Source organism: Oryctolagus cuniculus, chromosome X, assembly GCF_964237555.1.
Source record: "Oryctolagus cuniculus chromosome X, mOryCun1.1, whole genome shotgun sequence".
In the NCBI taxonomy this organism is placed as follows: domain Eukaryota; kingdom Metazoa; phylum Chordata; class Mammalia; order Lagomorpha; family Leporidae; genus Oryctolagus; species Oryctolagus cuniculus.
This window is the reverse complement of record NC_091453.1, coordinates 74,073,149-74,095,081: the sequence shown is the minus strand read 5'-3', so window position 1 is coordinate 74,095,081 and position 21,933 is coordinate 74,073,149. Positions and strand designations below refer to the sequence as shown.

The following is a 21,933-nucleotide window of genomic DNA, read 5'->3' as shown; positions in this document are numbered from 1 at the left end:
ACGTGTTACATAGTCACAACCCCTGCTGGCAGGGGAGAAAACTGATGCAAGAATGCCACAACCTGCAGGAGAGTGCACGGGTTTGGCTCCCATCCCTTTCTGGATCTTCCCACTCTGCCCTCCCAGCACATCCAATGGCAAGGGAAACCAGTGATAGACTGGAATCTGCCTACCCCAGTGTTTGAACTTAACCTGACCTTCTCTGGCAAGTGAAGGCCAGCATGGAGGTGGGGCTGGGAGAAGAGGGAGGACGTTTGGGTTCTGCCTTTGTTGACGCTTCACCGCTTCACCATTCAGGTCCCCAACTCTGAAGGAATTAAAGAACCAGAGGTGAGGAAGAAGAGGGGAGGAAGTAAAATGGGTAGACAGAGAAAAGAAATGACTAGGAAGGTGCAAGACATTTGTAGACTTCTTCCCATCTGGAGTGTATGGTGAAGACTCCGGGATCCTCAATGGAAGCTTCTCTCCTGACTTCACCTCTCTGTCTCATCCCTCTAGAATGAGTGCTAATATCCCACTGCAGATGTTGCGGTGGAATGGTAACACCAGAGTGGTGGCTCTTAACCTTGGCTAGATAACAGAGGCATCTGTAGTGCCTTCTCAAAACCCAGATTTCTGGGTCCCCCTTGAGACCTGGGAGATAAGGAAGTGGGAAACAGGAACCTGGATTTTTTAGAAGCTCCCCTACTGATTCTGATGTACACTGCGGTGAGGACTCCTTGCCCTGGTGTGTCACAGGACACTGGCCCAAGGCTTCCTCCTTGGATTTTTTCCCCATAAGCTGTGTCCTCTGCCCCCTCCTGCCCTTCCCCCTTTACCTGAGCACCCATAGAAGCCTAAGTAGTGAAGTCTTCTGTTTTATGTCACAGCTTCTCCTTAGTTTCTTTTCACCATCAGTCCCGGGGGATTCTCAGGAACATTCTCCTGATATCCTGAAGCTGTTGGCACCTCACCCTAGATTAAAGGAACACGTAGAGTCAATGGCTACTGAAGGCACCAGCCATAATCTACCAAAGTTGTCACAGGTAAAACTCAACTCACCCAGCTCGCTCGTGACGCTTCATTTGGCTTTTTATTGGCAAACAAGGGCAGTGAGCCTACCCACTTTGGTTTCTGAGAAATGGAGTCATTAGTGGTTGTGTTCTTGGCTAAGAAAGGTTACTTCTTGAAGATGCACCTGTGAATTTCATGCATAGTCTCATAGTTTATTTACTTACTACATTTGTTTTAAAGATTTACTTATTTATCTGAAAGGCAGAGTTACAGAGAGGCAGAGGCACAGAGAGAGAGAGAGAGAGAGAGAGAGAGGTGTCTTCCATTCACTGGTTCACTCCCTGAATGGCCGCAGTGGCAAGAGCTGGGCTGAATTGAAGCTGGGAGACAGGAGCTTTCTCCAGGTCTCCCATGTGGGTACAGGGACCCAAGGACTTTGGCCATCTTCTACTGCTTTCCCAGGCCATAGCAGAGAGCTGGATCAGAAGTGGAGCAGCCAGACACAAACTGGCACCCTTGTGGGATGGCGGCACTGCAGGCAGAGGGTTAACCTACTAGGCCACAGCGCCAGCCCATACATTTGTTTTTTAGTTCTTGATCACATCCACCCTAGAGAGAAACTTTATGGCCCTAGAAAGGAATTGGGGCCGGCGCCGCGGCTCACTAGGCTAATCCTCCACCTTGCGGCGCCAGCACACCGGGTTCTAGTCCCGGTTGGGGCGCCGGATTCTGTCCCGGTTGCCCCTCTTCCAGGCCAGCTCTCTGCTGTGGCCCGGGAGTACAGTGGAGGATGGCCCAAGTCCTTGGGCCCTGCACCCCATGGGAGACCAGGAGAAGCACCTGGCTCCTGCCATCGGATCAGCACGGTGCACTGGCCGCAGCGCGCCAGCCGCGGCAGCCATTGGAGGGTGAACCAACAGCAAAGGAAGACCTTTCTCTCTGTCTCTCTCTCTCTCTCACTGTCCACTCTGCCTGTCAAAAAAAAGAAAGAAAGAAAGAAAGGAATTGGTCCTCTTCCCCTGGAGCCATACAATTGAGTGGGTTTCTGGGCTTAGGGGTGGAGCCTGGGAAAGAGGGCCTGACAGCTCCTCCTTTCCTGTTTTTTGTTTGGTCAAGCTGTGGTGCCTCTGAACACCAGTGAGATCCTTCTGCAAAGATAACTCCATTTGATCACCAAATGGCAATAATTTTCTATTTCTGTGCTACGTCTTACACATACGTAGGCTTCCCTTACAGATTTGTAGCAGAGGAAAGGGTTTGGGGAAGACTGTTGAGTTGAAGTTCCTGGGAAGAAGACAAAACAGTATTTGTGCCTTGCTTTGAAAACAAGGAAGAAGAAAATAGATGAGCTCCAGGCCTTGGCCTTCCCAACAGAGGTGGGCAGAAGCTGGGGCTCGGGTCCAGACTCGAAGGCAGAGTTTAGCACTGCATACCTGCACATCTTTGGGGAGCAGTTTCCCCTCCATTCTTGCCTGATGTTCTCCCCAACTAGGTAAGCCCTAGGATCTCACATTTTCCTAGGTTCTCTCTCTGCTCTGGAGAATGAATAAAATGCAGATTTGCTTAACATAAAGGCAAAAGCAGGACTTAGAGTATCTGCTGAAATCAGAGATTCCCCCAATGATCTTTATTTCATGATTGAGAATGCTAATATTGCACCCGTGTGCCTAGAGTGACTTCTAATTGCAGCCTAGTCTGAAATGAAGAAAAATAGCACTGTGGCTTTCCAGTGTGAGCCAGCTGGGGAACAGGGATTGGATTGCCATCCAAATTTTGTTTGGCAAAGCATTGTACAACTACATGAACAATGCTGTGGGCTCATGGAAAATGGAGGTACTAGCACTGATCTAGTGCTAGAAAACACCTGCACTCTCCAGCTTACACACTGAGAAAACCCACCTGACCTTTTCCTCTTCACCTCATTGTCTTCTTCCAACTGTATACTTCCCTTTTCATCTATCTATCATTTGTCTCTGGACGAGATCGCAGGGTAAAAAACAAGAAGAATATTTTGACTATGGGTTATAGATTTGGATAGGAGAGGGATTCTTCAAGTAAATCTGCATAAACATGTTGTCACTGGATTTATTTCTAGATCTATTTTCAAATATCCCTCTTCTGGAAAAAAAAGATCTTTCCAAGGCTAGAGACATTGTTGATTGTTCCAAATGATTTTCTCTTCTTTGGACTTTTCACCCAAAATCTCGTGCAAGGAGTAGTTTGTCCCTTGTTTATTTAACTAGTATAACATGTAGCTCTGGAGTGTGAGCTGACTTGGTAGGCCTATGAATAGACCCGTGCCAAAAGTCCATTTGGACTTGGGGTTTGGAGATTGCAAATGGCCGTGAGTGGCAGTGATGGTGAGAGGAAGTATTGAATGGCTGGATCGACCCTCACTGCATGCCTTGGTTTCCTTAAAGTGGTTACTGGGGAGTGACATAGCTAATGGGGGGGGGCTGCTGGCCCCTTCACCAAGCACCTAAGGGGCCTCTCCTCCCATACACCTTTCTGCCCTTACCTAGGGCATTTTCCTAACTGCATCAAAGCTGGGCATGCCTTTGTTGTAGATGCTGTGTGGAGACGAAGTACAGAATAAGCCTCATGACTGCCCCCTACTTGAGCTGTGTGCCTATTATGTACTCACGGGTGAGGGTCAGGACTAGATGGCTTTCTTTTTGTTCCCTGTGAGTAGGAATGCCATAGGGCAGTATTGATTGTGAGTAGATTTTGATATATGCCTCTTTCTTGGAACAGGAATGTCCAGAGCTCCCGCATTGCTCTAGTAGGGAAGAAGCAGCAGCCTGGGGAGATGGCAGCAGCCTGATGAAGCCAGCTAAATTAAGGGCAGACAGTCAACAAGGCGACATGCAAGGTGAGGAAGAAGAAGGGAAGGAGGAGCGAGATGCTGCCTCCCCAGAAGCTGCCTCCGTCAAGACTGGCAAATGCCAGGAAAAGAAAAGGAAACATTGCCAAATTGAACCCCAAGAAGACACGGAGGTGCCTAATAAAGCCTCCAAGCAAGGTACTCACTCCCCCGGGGGAGAAAGTAGTTCGGAGGAGATGCCTGAGCTCGCCAATGTGTGCGAACTCCTCACTCTCCATCTGGGTGCTCCGCAGGCTCTAGGTGTGTGGCCCAGCTGTGCCCCTCAAAAGCTGTGTGATCCCAGGGGTTGCTGTGTGAAATTTCTGTAAGATCACAGACAGTGCCTGGTATTTTCTAGATGCCTAATAATTGTTATCATGGAAAGGCAAGCCATAAGGTCAAGCCACCGTATCAAGTAATGACAGCCCATGCAATCGACAGTGTCACACTTCCTCTCCAGATCAGCCTCTCCCTACCCCCAGATCTGTGTTCCAGGAATGTAGGATGAGGGAAGTATGGGCAGGCCTCACCCTGATCATTCCCGGTTGTGTTTCCCTAGATAGGTATCAGCGGCAGCAGCTGCAGCGTGGTATCATTTCAAGAGTGGCTGGCAACACCAGGATTCTGTCCCACTTTAGAAGCCCTGCCTCAGCCCATGGACTTGTGTGTTGCTGCTGCTGCTGCTGAGTGAGGTGGCCTGTTGTATTTGAGTGAAGTCCCCAGGGCTCCTAGGCCTTCCCTGCTTGTATTTTTCTTTTTTTCATGGAGGAAGAAGGCTGCTGAAGAGCCTACTTCAGGGTATGCCATTCTCAAGAGCTTAGGTGGCCACTGGATCAGCCCTCTGGGAGGTGGTGAGAGAGGCAAATGGAAAAACAAGTTGCATTCTTCTGCCTCACAAGTACTGCCTGTGAAGCTCTGACTTAATGCTTTCTAAATCACAGATCCTCCTGCTGATCAGGGGCCCAAACCTGCTTTCAATATTCCGCTTGCATCTTTTGACGCCTCTGACCTTGAATGCTCCCTGTGTATGAGGTACGTGATGTGTGCTGTCACATACTGCCCAGAGTTTCTGCCCCTCTGTGTCTGAACCTTTCTGCTAGTGAGCCACTGATCAGTGGTGAGCACATTAAAGCATGATTTTAACAAAGTGGCAGTCACAATGGAGATTGTCCCATGGGCCAGCTTGTGACCCATGCTTACAGATTGCAGCTGTTACATCCCTGGCTCCTGACTTGGAAACACCTGGAGAATAGGAAGAGATTGGTATCTTCAGATGGCATAAATTGATGTTCCACAGGCTGAATATGTCTTTTGTTAGGCCCTCATGGGGTTAGTGTTTGTTAAATGGGAATGTCTTTTTTTTAAGATTTATTTATTTATTTATTTGAAAGTCAGAGTTACAGAGAGAGAGAGAGAGCACGCCGAGGGAGAGATCTTCTATCTTCTAGAACTAGATGGTTGCAATGGCAAGGGTTGGGCCAGGCTGAATCCAGGAGCCAGGAGCTTCTTCCAGGTTTCCCATATTGGTGGCAGAGGCCCAAACACTTGGGCCATCTTCTGCTGCTTTCTCCAGGCTGTTAGCAGGGAGCTGGATCAGAAGTGGAGCAGCTGGGATGCAATCTGGCATCCATGTGGGGATGCTGGTATCCCAGGCAGAAGCTTTACCCATTATGCCACAACATCAGCCCTATAAACGTGGATGTCTTTTTTTTTAAGGATTTATTTTATTTATTTGAAAGAGTTAACAGAGAGAGAATCTTCTATCTGCTGATTCACTCCCCAGATGGCCACAATGACCAAGCTGAAGCCAAGCTAAAGCCAGGAGCCAGGAGCTTCTTCCAGGTCTCCCACATGGGTGCAGCGGCCCAAAGACTTGGGCCATCTTCTACTGCTTTCCCAGGTGTATTAGCAGGGAGCTGGATAGGAAATGGAGCAGCTGGGACTCAAACCAGTGTCCATACGGAATGCTGGTGCCATAGGTGGCACCTTTACCTGCTACGCCACAACACCAGCCCCAAATGTGAATGTTTTGAGACAGGACATTAACTCTCCAGCTGGTCATGGTCCCACTACTACTTACTGCCTTGTACTAGCCGATGTCTCACATTCACATTACTTTCCTGGTCCTTTTGGGTATTAAAATTTGTGACCCTGAAACTAATCTCAGCTACTAGGTCAAGAACTCAAGAGTTCATGGGCTAATGTCAGTACCATAGACCTGTTCATTGGAAGCCAAGTAGAAGGCCTGACTCGCTTTTGTGTCATACCATGAATAGCAGTTAGAGTGGAGTGAAACACATGCCAGACATTTCCCTTCCAACCAGTGCCACCTGATTACTACTGTCTCAGATCGCTGGAGAGGTAAATTACCCACATGTCCCCTACCCGCAAAAGAAGAAAATGCTATAAAATCTCTTTCATTTGTCTCATTTCACAGCTGTGACTTAGTGGCTAGGGGGAGCCCCAGAATCAGGGTTTAAACCCTGGCTCTGTCACTTTAGTGACCTGGAGCAAGTGCCATTCTTGGCCACCAGTTTCCCATCAGTAGAATAGAGAGCAGTAGTAACTACTCCATAGGGTTGTTATGATTGAGAAAATGTATTTAGAGCACTTAGAAGATTGCCTGGAACACAGGAAGTACTTAATCAGTGTTAACGATTTTTCCTTCTAGACCTGAGGTTCTTGCCTTTAGGCCCATGGACTACCAAGGAGAGTCCATGTGTGAATTCAAATAGATCAAAGAATGTGTGGCAGTTTTACGTGAAACTGTGTGTTTTATGTGTGCATATGAATGTGTGCATGTGCATGTCTGCATATTTCCAAGATAAGGTCTACAGTTATCAGTACATTCCCAAAATATGTCTGTTTTCCAAAAGGTCATTATTAAAAGAAGGCTGAGATCTTTGCACAAACCTTATTTTTAATGGTTGATCCAAGAGAAGAGGTGTCAAGGAATGTCTTTTGGTCCAGCACACAGAGGGATCCAGCCAGCAGAGCCTTCTTAGCTGTCTTTTTGCCTTCTACAAGCACATATGCCTCTCCTAGCAATCACATGCATTTGTGTTCTGAATGACGTCTCTTGTTGAATGAATAAAAAAGTAAGGCAGCCTTTACATGAAACGTGGACTCGTTTTTTTTTTTTCTCTCTTAAAAAATATTTTAGTTTTCTCATAGGTTTGAGAAGTCCTGTAAGGAACAGTTGAGTAGATGGAGCAGAAGCACTCAGAGCAAGCCTTTTGTATACTGCCAGGAGTTTGGTTGGGTGGGGTGGGCTAGGATAGAATGGGCTCAATGAGAGATCTTCAGAAAGTCCATTGAAGATGCGTGTTGCAAAAAAAAAAAAAAAATGTGTGGATTTCTATTTTTTTTTCCAAACCATAAACTTGTCCTTCAAGTCCATGTTCATGAACTTTTTGAAGTACTCTCATATGAGCAGTCCCCTTTCAACACTGCCCTCATACCCTCATGCCAGAGTGGCAGATCAGTCAAGCCAAAACCAAGCTACAAACTAGAGAAATACTGTTTCCAAACAGACAGTCGGACCTCTGTGGGCATCACCACTGTGGCTCTCAGTGCCTGTGGAGTAGACTTGATTTAACTGTCACAGGGAGACTGGGCCTTTGTTGTACTTAATCCTCCCTCCATGCCTCCCAGCATCCAGGGGACATGAAATCAAACATCAGCACTCATCCTGTTTGTGTTTAGAATCCTGAGGTTTAAGCTCTTTTGTTCCTCTTCCTCTGCTTTTTCCTTTCATCTTTTTTTCTCCCCTGAGCTCAACAGGGGGCTTTGGAGAGAGGGGTTAGAAATTTGGTCCAAGAACAAACACCCAGGAATAGGACCCTCATTTGGTTTTCTCACTCTGAGTTGGAAAGCCATTATTTCCCTTCTCCTGACCCAGGCTGTTCTGAGTCTTCAAAACAAAATCCCATCTTTGCAGGAGCCGCTGTTGTACAGGTTGCTAAATTGTAACTACACTCTTCCTGCTAAAAGACACTCTTTAGCTATAAGAGACCTGCCCATTCTAGGGAGTGTGAGTAATTTTATTTTTATCTTGAGGCCCTTCAAAAAGTTCAGCTGTCAGTGAGAAGCATGCAGTTTCCTTTTCAACAGGGTTTGTCCCTAGGTTAGACGTCAGAGGTTGGCAGAGGCTATTTCATATGCGTGTGTTAACTTGAATTCTCACAGTCTTGTAAAACAAAGTTCCTGTTTCCGCATTTCCTTAGTGGTTTCCTTCTTTTTATCCTTGTTAGGATTACTACTAGTTTCTGTTATTTCCATCATATATGTCTTTGGGAAACAGAGGCTAGGAGTAGAAGATAGTGTTGGAGACTCCGCAGAGTCATGAAACGAGACCCTTGTGCCACCTGTGCAAGTCTCTAGACTGAAATCCAGCCCCACGGTAATGCATTGGTAGATAGATGACTTAGATCTGAGTTATATCTTCTGCTTCTAGAAAGAAAATCAGGGGGCAGGTTAGAAAGTCTATGGGGAACAGGGTGGAAAGCGATTTGAACAATAATTTCAGGGTGCAGTAAGTCTCCCTTGCTGGACTGGGAGCGCTGTGCTGCAAAAAGTAGCCCCCTGGATCATAACAGAACTGTGCCCCCTCAATCTTCAGTGGCTGAAGAGCCTCCTTTGATATCTACCTAGCGCGGATACACTAGTCATTGTTGGGAGGGGCACCTCTGGGGCTATTGTGGAACAACTCCTTTGGGATGACAAGAATATTTTGAGATGTGAAGCAAAAATGTTTGGTATTTGAACCAGTTACCCAATGGCCCAGTGACCTCCTTGTCAATTGAAAGAAGCTTTATATATAACCTAGTTTTAGCTACTCAAGTAGCTGGGTATTAAGGAGTCAATTCATTCTTCCCTCTCCCTCCCCCTCCCTCTTTCCCTCTCCCTCCCTCCCCCTCCTTCTCCTTCCCTTTTTGCTCTCATTTGATAGCAAAGGAACACAATGCAAGGATGTAACTGGTGGGAAAAGATAGCTATTTCCAGACAAGCCAAACATTTTATCCCGGCTGACATCTAACTGAAAGCATTTATTATTACCATTGTTTACTTCATCACTGTGACAATGTAAAATGCGTTCTTGTGAGAAAATCTGGCCCTGTTCTGATTTATAAATGCCTCCCTGAAGTGTTTTCTGAAATCATTACCCAAAGTGGTAAATAAAAGGGAGAAGAATTTGGAATTCTAGTCTCTCTCTCTCTCTCTCTCTCAGGAGGGAGACAGAGAGCAAGAAGAAAAATTGTGTGTGTGTGTGTGTATGTGTGAGTGTGTGCATCCACACACAGATGGATGATGTCCATTTGAATGGAATACATATTGGTCATTGCTGTGTCATAGAGTGTGGAAGGAAGAAGAGTCAAATGTGACTTCATAAACAAAGCCCTGCTACTTACCAGCTAGCTGTATGATCACGAGCAAGTTATTTAACCTGTCCGAGCTTTCATTTCCTCCGTAATGAAATGGAACTCCTAATAATGACCAAACTGAAATTTATATGAAGAATACTACTGCATACACCCAAAAATATAGCAAGAGGCAAACACGCATATTGTATCTGTTCTAGTTACTGTACTCAGTCAGCCTGTGCAGAGGAGCCCCACCTAGAGGAGGGAGACAACTACTCAAAAGTGATCTACTCCTAGCATCTCTACCTTGAATTACTTCCGAGCAATAATTAGGTAGCATCTGTGGCTACATTTTTTTTTTGACAGGCAGAGTGGACAGTGAGAGAGAGAGAGACAGAGAGAAAGGTCTTCCTTTGCCGTTGGTTCACCCTCCAATGGCCGCCGCAGCCAGCGCGCTGTGGCCGGTGCACCGCGCTGATCCGAAGGCAGGGGCCAGGTGCTTCTCCTGGTCTCCCATGGGATGCAGGGCCCAAGCACTTGGGCCATCCTCCACTGCACTCCCGGGCCACAGCAGAGAGCTGTCCTGGAAGAGGGGCAACTGGGAAAGAATCCGGCGCCCCGACCGGGACTAGAACCCGGTGTGCTGGTGCCGCTAGGCGGAGGATTAGCCTACTGAGCAGCGGCGCCAGCCTTGTGGCTACATTTTTGTTTATCACCACTTAGGGGGGATTTTAGTCATAGTGTTCCTTTGTGTATACTTCTTTCGCTAAATGTCAGTATTTATTGCAATTATCTGCTCACTAAATTTCAGTATTTATTGCAGTTAATCAACCAACCATACTTTTGTTACTTGATATGGACTGCATTCTTAAAGAAACAATAGGTCCAATTGTGAAATTCTCAAGAAAAATCATTTTGCTTGTTGATTGTAGATACAGATTAATCAATTGTCTCCACCATTATCATAATCAGCTGAAGTATAAAAAGCATGCAGGACTCAAGTGACTGAGGAAATGAGATATTCTCATTTAGCTGCTGTAAGTAAATCACAGCAGTGTTTCCCAAATCAGCCTGGAAGTCACACGTTTGGAAAAAAATTGTGAAGTAAACACAGCAAAAACATAAAGGTGTTAACTTTAAAAAATATTGAAAAGAGATTTGTTGAACTCTTTACTTAGTATAGAGTTAATTGTATATGTATAAAGTTAATTTAAAATAGATTTTAGTAAAAATAAGGCTGGGAATAGGAGAGGGAGTTGGAAGAGGCGTAGTAGTGTGGATGAGAGGGCGGGTACAGTGATAAGAATCACTACGTTCTTAAAGTTGTATTTATGAAATGCATGGAGTTTGTATTCCTTAAATAAAAGGTCTTTTTGGGAAAAAATATTGAAAAGAGGATACCCATGTATTCTTTTGGATTTAAAAAAAAAAAACATTACCAAGACCCCAGAATCTGCCCACGTGCCTCTTCCCAAGCACAACTACACTTACCCTTGAAATATTATCTCTTTTAAAAGATTTTATTTATTTATTTGAGAGGTAGAGTTACAGACAATGAGAGGGAGAGACAGAGAGAAAGGTCTTCCATCTATTGGTTCACTCCCCAAATGGCCACAGCAGCCAGAGCTGGGCCGATCCGAAGCCAGGAGCCAGGAGCTTCTTCCTAGTCTCCCACGTGGGTACAGGGGCCCACGTGCTTGGGCCATCTTCCATTGCTTTCCCAGGCCATAGCAGAGAGCTTCATTGGAAGAGGAGCAGCCGGAACTAGAACCGGAGCCCATAAGGGATGTCAGCACACAGGCAGAGGATTAACCAACTGTGCCACAGCATCAATGCCTGTACTATTATCTTGGCTTCTATCTTGAATCTAGTTTTACCAACCATGCCTACATCTCTAAACAGTATAATCTAGTTTTCCTTATTTTTTTTATATTTATTATTTACTTGAGGAGGGGGGAATCCCACCTAGTGGTTCATTCCTCAAATGCCTGCAATGGCCTGGGCCCATCCCAGGCTGCAGCTTTGAGCCAGGAACTCCATTCAGGTCTCCCATGTGGGTCACAGGGACCCAACTACTTGTGCTATCTCCTGGAGTCTGCACTAGCAGGAAGCTGGAGTCACGGCCAGAGCCAGGAATTCAACCCAGGAACTCTGATGTGGGACTGGGGCATACTTATTAGTGTCTTTTAAAAAATTTTTTTTGTCTATTTATCTGAAAGGCAGAGTTAGAGAAAGAGAGAGAGAGAGAGGTCTTCCATCCGCTGGTTCAATCCCCAAATGGCCACCATGGCTGGAACTGGGCCAGGCCAAAGCCAGGAGCCTGGAGCTTCTCCCAGGTCTCCTACATGGGCACTGAGGCCCAAGGACTTGGACCATCTTCTATTGCCTTCCCAGGCCATAGCAGAGAGCTGGATCAGAGGTGGATCAGCTGGGACTTGAACTGGCATCCTTATAGGGTTGCTAGCACTGCAAGTGGTAGCTTTACTGGCTGCACCATAGTGCCTGCCCCTAATTAGTGACTTAACCACTAAGCTAAATGCCTGCCCCAATTTTGCCTTAAAATAAAAAGCTTCATATTAATTGAATTACCCAAAATGTAGTCTTTGAACCTGGCTTCTTAAACTCAGTATTAAGATTTATCCATGTTATTCAATGTAAGTTAAGTTTGTTCATTTTCATTATTTATAGTCTTCTATTGTATAAATCTACCACCATTTATTTCTCAATTTTATTATAGGAGGATTTTGGATTTGTTTCTGGTTTGGAGATATTGTTTATACATTCCAGTGCATATAAGTGCTAATCCATTTTATATTGGGTTCTCTTAATGATTTGTAGGAGCTCTCCGTATTTTCTAGATTACAAGTTCTTTGTTGGTCATATTTATGTGTTAGCAGAATTTTCTGCTCTGTGGCTTGCCTCTTTGCACTTTTAATAACATCTTTTGATGAATTTAAAAGCTCTTCATTTTAATGCAGTCAAAATTATCTGTCTTTCCATTTGTATTTGGTGCTTGTCTGTGTCTTGTTTTTACCTTGGGGGGGGTCACAAAAATACGAGCACACTTTAAAAAGTTAATTGAAAATTGAATTAAAAGATGAGTTTATTTCTGGTGAATTTTGAAACCCATGCATAACTTTTTTTAAAATATTTTATTTATTTATTTGACAGATAGAGTTAGTGAGAGAGAGAGACAGAGAGAAAGGTCTTCCTTCCGTTGGTTCACTCCCCAAATGGCCATCATGGCCGGAGCTACACCGATCCGAAGCCAGGAGCCAGGAGCTTCTTTCCTGGTCTCTCACATGGTGCAGGGCCCAAGCACTTGGGCCATCCTCCACTGCCTTCCCGGGCCACAGCAGAGAGCTGGACTGGAAGAGGAGCAACCAGGACTAGAACCGGCGCCCATATGGGATGCCAGCGCTGCAGGCAGAAGATTAACCTAGTGCGCCACCATGCCGGCCCCATGCATAACTTTTTGATAACACACATTTCAATGAACTTTTTGTAGACCCCTCCGTACTATTTTTATCCTCTGAAAGTTTTATTGTTTTGCCTCACACGTTTGTTTTCACAGCCCACACGGAACTGATTTTTGTGTATGGTATGAGAGATGGTCCAATTTCATTTCCTCCTAGATAGCTAAAGATTCCATAGCATTTATTATGAACGCTATTCATGTATTAAAAATCTCTCCTTGGCCGGCGCCGTGGCTCAATAGGTTAATCCTCCACCTTGCGGCGCCGGCACACCGGGTTCTAGTCCCGGTCAGGGCGCCGGATTCTGTCCCGGTTGCCCCTCTTCCAGGCCAGCTCTCTGCTATGGCCAGGGAGTGCAGTGGAGGATGGCCCAGGTGCTTGGGCCCTGCACCCCATGGGAGACCAGGAAAAGCACCTGGATCCTGGCTCCTGCCATCGGATCAGCGCGGTGCGCCGGCTGCAGCGGCGGCCATTGGAGGGTGAACCAACGGCAAGGGAAGACCTTTCTCTCTCTGTCTCTCTCTCTCACTGTCCACTCTGCCTGTCAAAAAAAAAAAAAAAAAAAAAATCTCTCCTTGTGCATTGAAGTGCTACATTTGTCACAAATCAAGAATCCATGGTAAGTCTGTTTGGGCTTTCTAGACTGTTCCACCAGTCTATTTGTCCTTGTGCTAGTCGCACACTGTTTTAATCATCACAGCTTTAAGATAAGTTCTCATGTCCGGTAGAGCAGGTTCTCCCACGTTGTTGCTCAGCAGTTGTGTGTCTTGGCTATTGACCTTTTGCCTATGTTTTATAGAGTTTGGAAATCAACGTGTCAGTTCCACAAAAACAAATGAAACAACCCACTGGGATTTTTGTTGGGACTTACTTAAATCTTCTTTACTTTCTTTCAGTGAAATGTTTATAATTTTTTCCAATAGAAGTCTCACACAACTTTTGTTCCTGTGTACTTGACTTTCAAAAGCAGTTGTAAATGTCATTCTTTTAAAAAATGTATTTCACTAGCATTGATTGCTGTTATATAGAACTACAAGTCTGTTTTTGCATGTGTATTTACCTAGAAACCCTGCTAACTCTATTCTTATTAATCCTAACAATTATTTTTGTAAATTCCTTGAGACTTTCTAACTTCACCATCAAACCATTTGTGAATAATGACAAATTTCTTTTTATCCTTTTTGATCTCATACTTTTTTTTTTCTTCTAGCTTTAGTACACTGCCTTTGACCTCTATCATAGGGGTTTTTTTTTTTTTACATTAAGTTTACTTTTTGGCCAATTTGATATATAGAATTTATTAATTCTGTTACATAAATTAACTACCTTTTTTCTATTTTATTTATTTATTTATTTATTTGCATGTATCTCATAAATACAACATTGGGAGCATAGTAATTCTTCCTGCCGTACCTGCCCTCCAACCCAAATTAACTACCTTTTAAACAGAATCATACACTCCAAAAAGCACCATGTGTGCTTTTAAAGTTTCACGGGTGACAATTATGTGTGAAGACCAATACAAAAAGGTCGCTAATGCAGAGATGAATAGGATTGTTTGATTTTCATCTGTGGCTTAAAATTAAAGCCACATTGAAATCACCCAGGGGGGGCTTGAAAATTCCTGATGCCAGGCCTGTGCCCTTGGCCTACTGATCTGAATGTCTGTAGGTGTGGTCCTAGATATCTGGTGATTTTAAGAGCTCTGTAAGTGATGGGGGGAGGGGGCAGCACAGTGCACAGTGGGCAGGAGGGAGGGTTTACAAAGACGTTCAAGGGAGAGAGAGCTATGTTTGCTATCTTGGGCATGGTGATGACTTCATATATGCGTGCATATTTTAAAACTTATCAAAGGGTACACTTTAATTCTGTTCAGTTCATTTTACGTCAAGAAAGAGAGCCCCAGATGATTCTGATACATGGCAGAGGTTAAGAATCAGTGATCAAATGGGAAAGGCACACGAGTGGAAGTAGAAGTTGGGTAGACTTACATCTGTCAGAAGTTAGCTGTGTACACTTGAGCAGCTTCGCCCCTCTGGACCTCAGTTTCATTCCAGTTGGCAGGCTCCATTTCTCATGTACTTCAGGGCTCTGACATTTTGAAGCCTCTGCTGCTGGTGCACCTCCTGACCACACAGGGGAGCTGTGCAGCTGTCAGCCGCTTCCTCTCCTTTGAACCCTCTGGTGAGGTCAGAATTAGCTGGCCAGGCATCTTTCCCTGCTCTCTGAGCTCCTCCTCCTCCTGGTGATTTTGAGCCCCACTTCTCAACTGTCATTTTCAGCTGCTCCCACCCACTGATCCAGCTGCAGGTGAGCCTTTCTCTAAGCAAAGTAAATCCATGAATGTCTGAAGGTACAGAATAGCTTTAAAAAGGAATCCTCAGATTGCTTCAACAAGACACTGCTCTCCTAAAGCAATTAAAATAGATCTAATTGGGTATCTATGCATATGTATAGATGTGTAGCTGTCTATCTCAGTAAGCACATTAACAACATTATTCTACTACTCCTAAGAAAATTGTCCATCTAAACAAACAAAAAAAAAACCAGTTGTATGTTTGCCAGAGGTGTAATTTCAAAATTCTCCAGGCAGTAAACATTGCTTAGCTGAAGAAAGGCATCAAGGTTAGCAAACAAAGCAATTTTATCCATGTAATGTGATGTAACATGCTTCAATATGGGGTGTATATGTGTGTGTGTGTGTATGTGTGTGTGCATGCACAAGCTTGTGTGTGTGTGTAGCCATCTGTGTGTTTACATAAATTCAGGTGAGCAGTTTGGCTAAATATGTTTAGAATGGAATCTATTCAGACACTCTGGGTATTAATCTTTATTTTTTTTTTGACTAGACATGGTAGAAAATCTGGATGCCTAGAAGGGATTGACCAGAACTAATGTTACAAAAATGAACTAGCTATGCCCTAAATGTTAATAAGTGCATTATATTAAGTCCAGCGCAGAAATGAAAAGCAAGTTCTTTTCTAAAATGCAATAACAACAGTAATTAAAAACAAAAATAATCGCCTCCCTCGCACACAGGTTTTTCCAAATGATTTTATAAAATCTTAACCTTGAAGTAGCTCTGTCTTTCATTTTTGGTCTAATTGCAGTTTTCTTCCATTTTGATTCTTAAATTTCAGATTATTCTATGAGCCAGTCACAACACCTTGTGGGCATACCTTTTGCTTAAAATGCCTTGAAAGATGCCTAGATCACAATGCCAAGTGTCCGTTGTGCAAAGATGGCCTTGCACAGGTAAACCAGTATTTTCTTTCTTGGTTGGTTTTGCTTATTTGGAAATGGGTAGTCGTATAGTGTTCAATTGGATTCCGAGCCCCTACACTGCACTAGGGCAAAATACCCCTTTGGACCATCTCTCAGTTTCTTCTAATAGCCACCCCTCTCCTTTACAAGTCCTTCATGAAAATGAGACAACATTCAGCTTTTTATAAACTCTCAGTCCCAAAATTAATTTGTGTTGGAAACAAAAGCATTAAAGAAATGGATCCTGACTCTAATATTGGCGTACCACTTGGTATGATACACTGGACCCTGGGGCAGATATTTTGTCCTCTCTCAGTTGGGCTAAATGTTAATTCTGTGTTTTGAAGAGATCAGCTCCTGAAACCCAGAAAAGCCTCACAGACCTTCACTATGGTCCTTATCAAACATCTCAGGAGCCACTGTACTTATTTTTTTAAAGATTTATTTATTTATTTGAAAGGCAGAGTTACACCGAGAGAGAAGGAGAGGCAGAGCAAGGTCTTCCATCTGCTGGTTCACTCCCTGATTGGCCGCAACAGCCGGAGCTGCGCGGATTTGAAGCCAGGAGCTTCTTCCTGGTCTCCCACGTGGTCGCAGGGGCCCAAGGACTTCACGCACCTTCTGCTGCTTTCCCAGGCCATAGCAGAGAGCTGGATTGGAAGTGGAGCAGCCAGGACTCAAACCGGTGCCCATATGGGAGGCTGGCACTGCAGACAGTGGCTTTACCACCTACACCACGGCACTGGCCCCCACTGTACTTATTAGTAGATACCTGTATACCTGAAAAAGTCCAGTTTCTCTAAACTCCATCACACAAACTCTCACCTTCATTTTTTTAATGGACCTGAGGGAATTTCCTGTAGCAAAGAAGGCCCCGGGGCCGATGCTGTGGCACAGTGGGTTAACGCCCTGGCCTGAAGCGCCAGCATCCCATATGGGCGTCGGTTCGAGGTTCAAGACCAGGCTGCTCCACTTCCGATCCAGCTCTGCTATGGTCTGGGAAAGCAGTGGAAGATGACCCAATACCTTGGGCCCCTGCACCCACGTGGGAGACCCGGAAGAAGCTGCTGGCTCCTGGCTTCGGATAGGCGCAGCTCTGGCCATTGCAGCCAATTGGGGAGTGAACCAACAGGTGGAAGACCTCTCTCTCTCTCTCTTTCTCTGCCTCTCCTCTCTCTGTGTGACTCTGACTTTCAAATAAATAATTAAATCTTTTTTTTTTAAACTTTTATTTAGTAAATATAATTTTCCAAAGTACAGTTTATGGATTACAATGGCTCCCCCCCCCATAACTTCCCTCCCACCCGCAACCCTCCCATCTCCCGCTCCCTCTCCCATTCCATTCACATAAAGATTCATTTTCAATTCTCTTTATATACAGAAGATTGATTGAGTATATATTAAGTAAAGATTTCATCAGTTTGCACCCACATAGAACATAAAGTGTAAAATACTGTTTCAGTATTAGTTATAGCATTACTTCACATTGGACAACACATTAAGGACAGAGATCCCACATAAGGAGTAAGTACACAGTGACTCCTGTTGTTGACTTAACAATCTGACACTCTTGTTTATGGCATCAGAAATCTCCCTAGGCTCTAGTCATGAGTTTCCAAGGCTATGGAAGCCTTTTGAGTTCGCTGACTTCGATCTTATTTAGACAAGGTCATAGTCAAAGTGGAAGTTCTCCCTTCAGAGAAAGGTACCTCCTTCTTTGCTGGTCCATTCTTTCTACTGGGATCTCACTTGCAGAGATCTTTCATCAAATAAATAATTAAATCTTAAAAAAGGCCCAGGAATCTGTCTTGTTTTTTTGGGTGCTACGTTTTGTAATGCATATTAATTGTTCCTTGACCCCTGTCTTTCTGAGGAGAGATTAGAAACACAAGACTATCTGTAGGTGAATAGAAGTCCAGAGAAGTCACATATGGAGCTTTCTCAAGATCCCACTAGTTAAACTATGGGAACAGAGTGAAGTAATCATCAAGGATAGCCCTGAGGGTGTGTATGGAGGTTTGGGAGGAATCAACGCCATGCCTTTCCCTAGATAAAGAAGTAAGACTTGTTAGTCTGATTATAGGTGAGGAGCACGTGGCCCTTAGACTTAGCTAATGCATCTGTGTTGCAGATAAGCAGAAGGAAGAAAAACCTATCTGTATGCTCCACACCTAGAGAATACCCCTTTGAATATGTAGTAGGTGCCCTTCCTGGCTTTTGGTTTTAGCATCAGCAGAGGATTCACTGCCTTCTTCTGAGTCACTGCTTTTCCCCAAAGACTGGGACTGGCAACACAGTTGATTTTCCTGTATCAGGCAATGACAGTGCTGTGGAGTCAAACTCAGGAGCTGGAAGATATTCTCATTCTCCCTTTATCTATCTATCTATCTATCTATCTATCTGTCATCTATCTATCTATCAAATCTATAATCTATATTCACCCAGAGTCAAACTTAGACCATTTTACAGAGACATAAATATTCCAATCATGTTCAGCACAGAACACAGACACAGCCTGTACTGGGAAAGGAACAAAATGGTCTGAAGCCAAACCCAGCAGTTTTATACTCAGGTGTTCCCCCTGCTGGTTATATAGGTGTAGTTTCCATAGTGAGTCATTCTCTGCAGATTTTTTTTTTTTTTTGGCATAAGGAATTTAGATGTTTTAGCCTCCATTGATCCATTGATTGGTTCACATCATTAAACACCCACTACTTACAGATCTCTGCCTATATATGGGGTGGGGGTGTTTGCAGGAGAAAATAATAGTGACAACTGAGCCTGATTCAAGTTCTGAAATCATGGCTTATCATGTAATTTCAGTGACACATAAACGATATATTTCAAGGCAAATAGACAGAACCACTTGTTTTCCAAAACAAGTGAGAAGATAAAAATGTGTAGACTTGACAATATCTGGGAGCCAAGCATTGGGGTGGTGTAGGGGAGGGCAGGGAAGAAAAGGATCAATGATTATGATTGAAAATTCCCTTTAGGTTCTCTGAACCTTTTGACCACTGGCTTTCAGAATATGCCAGGCAGAGGTCATTCCTGTGAGTTTGTAAACATTAAAAAAGAAAAGGCAAGGATTGTCATCACTGTTCAATAACAACTTGACCTCAATATCAGTGTTTTAAGAAGACTGAGATTTTTTTAAAGATTGATTTATTTATTTGAAAGGAAGAGTACACAGAGAAAGAGGGAGAGACAGAGACAGAGACAGAGACAAACAGACAGAGAGAGAGAGAGAGAGATCTTCCATTTGGTGACTCATTCCCCAAATGGCTGCAATGGACAGAGCTGGGCCAGGCCAAAGCCAGGAGCCAGGAGTTTCTTCCCAGTCTCCCAAGTAGGTGGCAGGGGTCTGAGCACTTGAGCCATCTTCTGCTGCTTTCCGAGGCACATTAGCAGAGAGCTGGATTGGAATTAAGGGAGCCAGGACACAAGTTGGCACATATATGGGACGTCAGCATCACAGGCAGCAGGTTAACCCACGATGCCATAACACCAGCCCCTGACTATGAGATTTTTAAAACTTTAGTGCTGTGTTCCCCTAACTATATACAAGTGTGTTTTCTTTATGTTCTGATATCCAGAGAATGCATATATTATCATAGCACTAGATGTTAATTTGTGGATCCAAATTATTCTAATATGTGGGTTATTTGACTATTCTGATGAGTCAGAAGTGCTTTGTGCTTTCTTTTTTTTAACTTTTATTTAATGAATATAAATTTCCAAAGTACAGCTTATGGATTACAATGGCTTCCCCCCCCCCCCCATAACTGTTTCCCAGATTCCTCCATCTTGATGCAAATGACCGGATTTCATTGTTTTTGACTGCTGTATAGTATTAGATAGAGTACATGTCCCATAATTTCTTTATCCAGTCTACTATTGATGGGCATTTGGGTTGGTTCCAGGTCTTAGCTATTGTGAATTGAGCTGCAATAAACATTAAGGTGCAGACAGCTTTTTTGTTTGCCAATTTAATTTCCTTTGGGTAAATTCCAAGGAGGGGTATGGCTGGGTTGTATGGTAGGGTTATATTCAGGTTTCTGAGGAATCTCCAGACTGACTTCCATAGTGGCTTGACCAGTTTGCATTCCCACCAACAGTGGGTTAGTGTCCCTTTTTCCCCACATCCTCGCCAGCATCTATTGTTAGTAGATTTCTGAATGTGAGCCATTCTCACCAGGGTGAGGTGAAACCTCATTGTGGTTTTGATTTGCATTTCCCTGATTGCTAGTGATCTTGAACATTTTTTCATGTATCTGTTGGCCATTTGGATTTCCTCTTTTGAAAAATGTCTGTTGAGGTCCTTGGCCCATCTCTTAAGTGGGTTGTTTATTTTGATGTTGTGGAGTTTCTTGATCTCTTTGTAGATTCTGGTTATCAACCCTTTATCTGTTGCATAGTTTGCAAATATTTTTTCCCATTCTGTCAGTTGCCTCTTCACTTTCTTGACTGTATCTTTTGAAGTACAGAAACTTCTCAATTTGATGCAATCCCAAATGTTAATTTTGGCTTTGACTACCTGTGCTTCTGGGGTCTTTTCCAAGAAGTATTTGCCAGTACCTATATCTTGCAGGGTTTCTCCAATGCTCTCTAATAATTTGATGGTGTCGGCTCATAGATTTAAGTCTTTAATCCATGTTGAGTGGATTTTTGTGTAACGTGAAAGGTAGGGGGTCTTGCTTCATGGTTCTGCATGTGGAATTCCAGTTTTCCCAGCACCATTTATTGAATAGACTGTCCTTACTCCAGGGATTGTTTTTGGATCCTTGATCAAATATAAGTTGGCTGTAGATGTTTGGATTGAATTCTGGTGTTTCAATTCTGTTCCATTGGTCTATCCATCTGTTTCTGTACCAGTACCATGCTGTTTTGATAACAACTGCCCTGTAGTATGTCCTGAAATCTGGTATTGTGATGCCTCCGGCTTTGTTTTTGTTGTACAAGATTGCTTTAGCTATTCGAGGTCTCCTGTGTCTCCATGTGAATTTCAGCATCATTTTTTCAAGATCTGAGAAGAAGGTCTTCAGTATCTTGATTGGTATTGCATTGAATGTATAAATTGCTTTTGGGAGAATGGACATTTTGATGATATTGATTCTTCCAATCCATGAGCATGGAAGATTTTTCCATTTCTTGGTATCCTCTTCTATTTCTTTCTTTATGATTTTGTAATTTTCATCGTAGAAATCTTTTTTTTTTTTTTTTTTGACAGGCAGAGTGGACAGTGAGAGAGAGACAGAGAGAAAGGTCTTCCTTTTGCCGTTGGTTCACCCTCCAATGGCCGCCGCTGCAGCCGGCACACCGCGCTGATCCTGGCAGGAGCCAGGAGCCAGGTGCTTTTCCTGGTCTCCCATGGGGTGCAGGGCCCAAGCACCTGGGCCATCCTCCACTGCACTCCCTGGCCATAGCAGAGAGCTGGCCTGGAAGAGGGGCAACCGGGACAGAATCCGGCGCCCCAACCGGGACTAGAACCCGGTGTGCCGGCGCCGCAAGGTGGAGGATTAGCCTATTGAGCCACGGCGCCGGCTCCCATCGTAGAAATCTTTAACATCCTTGGTTAAGTTTATTCCAAGGTATTTGATTGCTTTGTAGCTATTGTGAATGGGATTGATCTTAGAAGTTCTTCCTCAGCCGAGGCATTTCCTGTCTATACAAAGGCTGTTGATTTTTGTGCATTGATTTTATATCCTGCTACTTTGCCAAACTCTTCTATGAGTTCCAATAGTCTCTTAGTAGAGTTCTTTGGGTCCCCTAAATAAAGAATCATATCATCTGCAAAGAGGGATAGTTTGAGTTCTTCCTTCCCAATTTCTATCCCTTTAATTTCTTTTTCTTGCCTAATAGCTCTGGCTAAAACTTCCAGAACTATACTGAATAGCAGTGGTGAGAGTGGGCATCCCTGTCTGGTACCAGATCTCTGGAAATGCTTCCAACTTTTCCCCATTCAATAGGATGT

General features: G+C 44.1%; 1 protein-coding gene across 3 annotated transcripts in view; it reads left to right on the top strand.

The window, feature by feature from the left end:
* The window catches only part of LONRF3 (LON peptidase N-terminal domain and ring finger 3), a 51,169-nt gene that overhangs the window by 11,274 nt on the left and 17,962 nt on the right, over positions 1-21,933 (top strand). Inside the window, exons 4-7 of one of the 3 annotated variants that reach the window (XM_051827336.2) lie at positions 870-1,025; positions 3,748-4,015; positions 4,798-4,888; positions 15,836-15,950. In XM_051827336.2, coding sequence (XP_051683296.1) covers positions 870-1,025; positions 3,748-4,015; positions 4,798-4,888; positions 15,836-15,950 — 630 coding nt within the window. The remainder of the gene's footprint in view (positions 1-869; positions 1,026-3,747; positions 4,016-4,797; positions 4,889-15,835; positions 15,951-21,933) is intronic. The other 2 variants (XM_051827334.2, XM_051827335.2) reach the window with 2 other exon arrangements.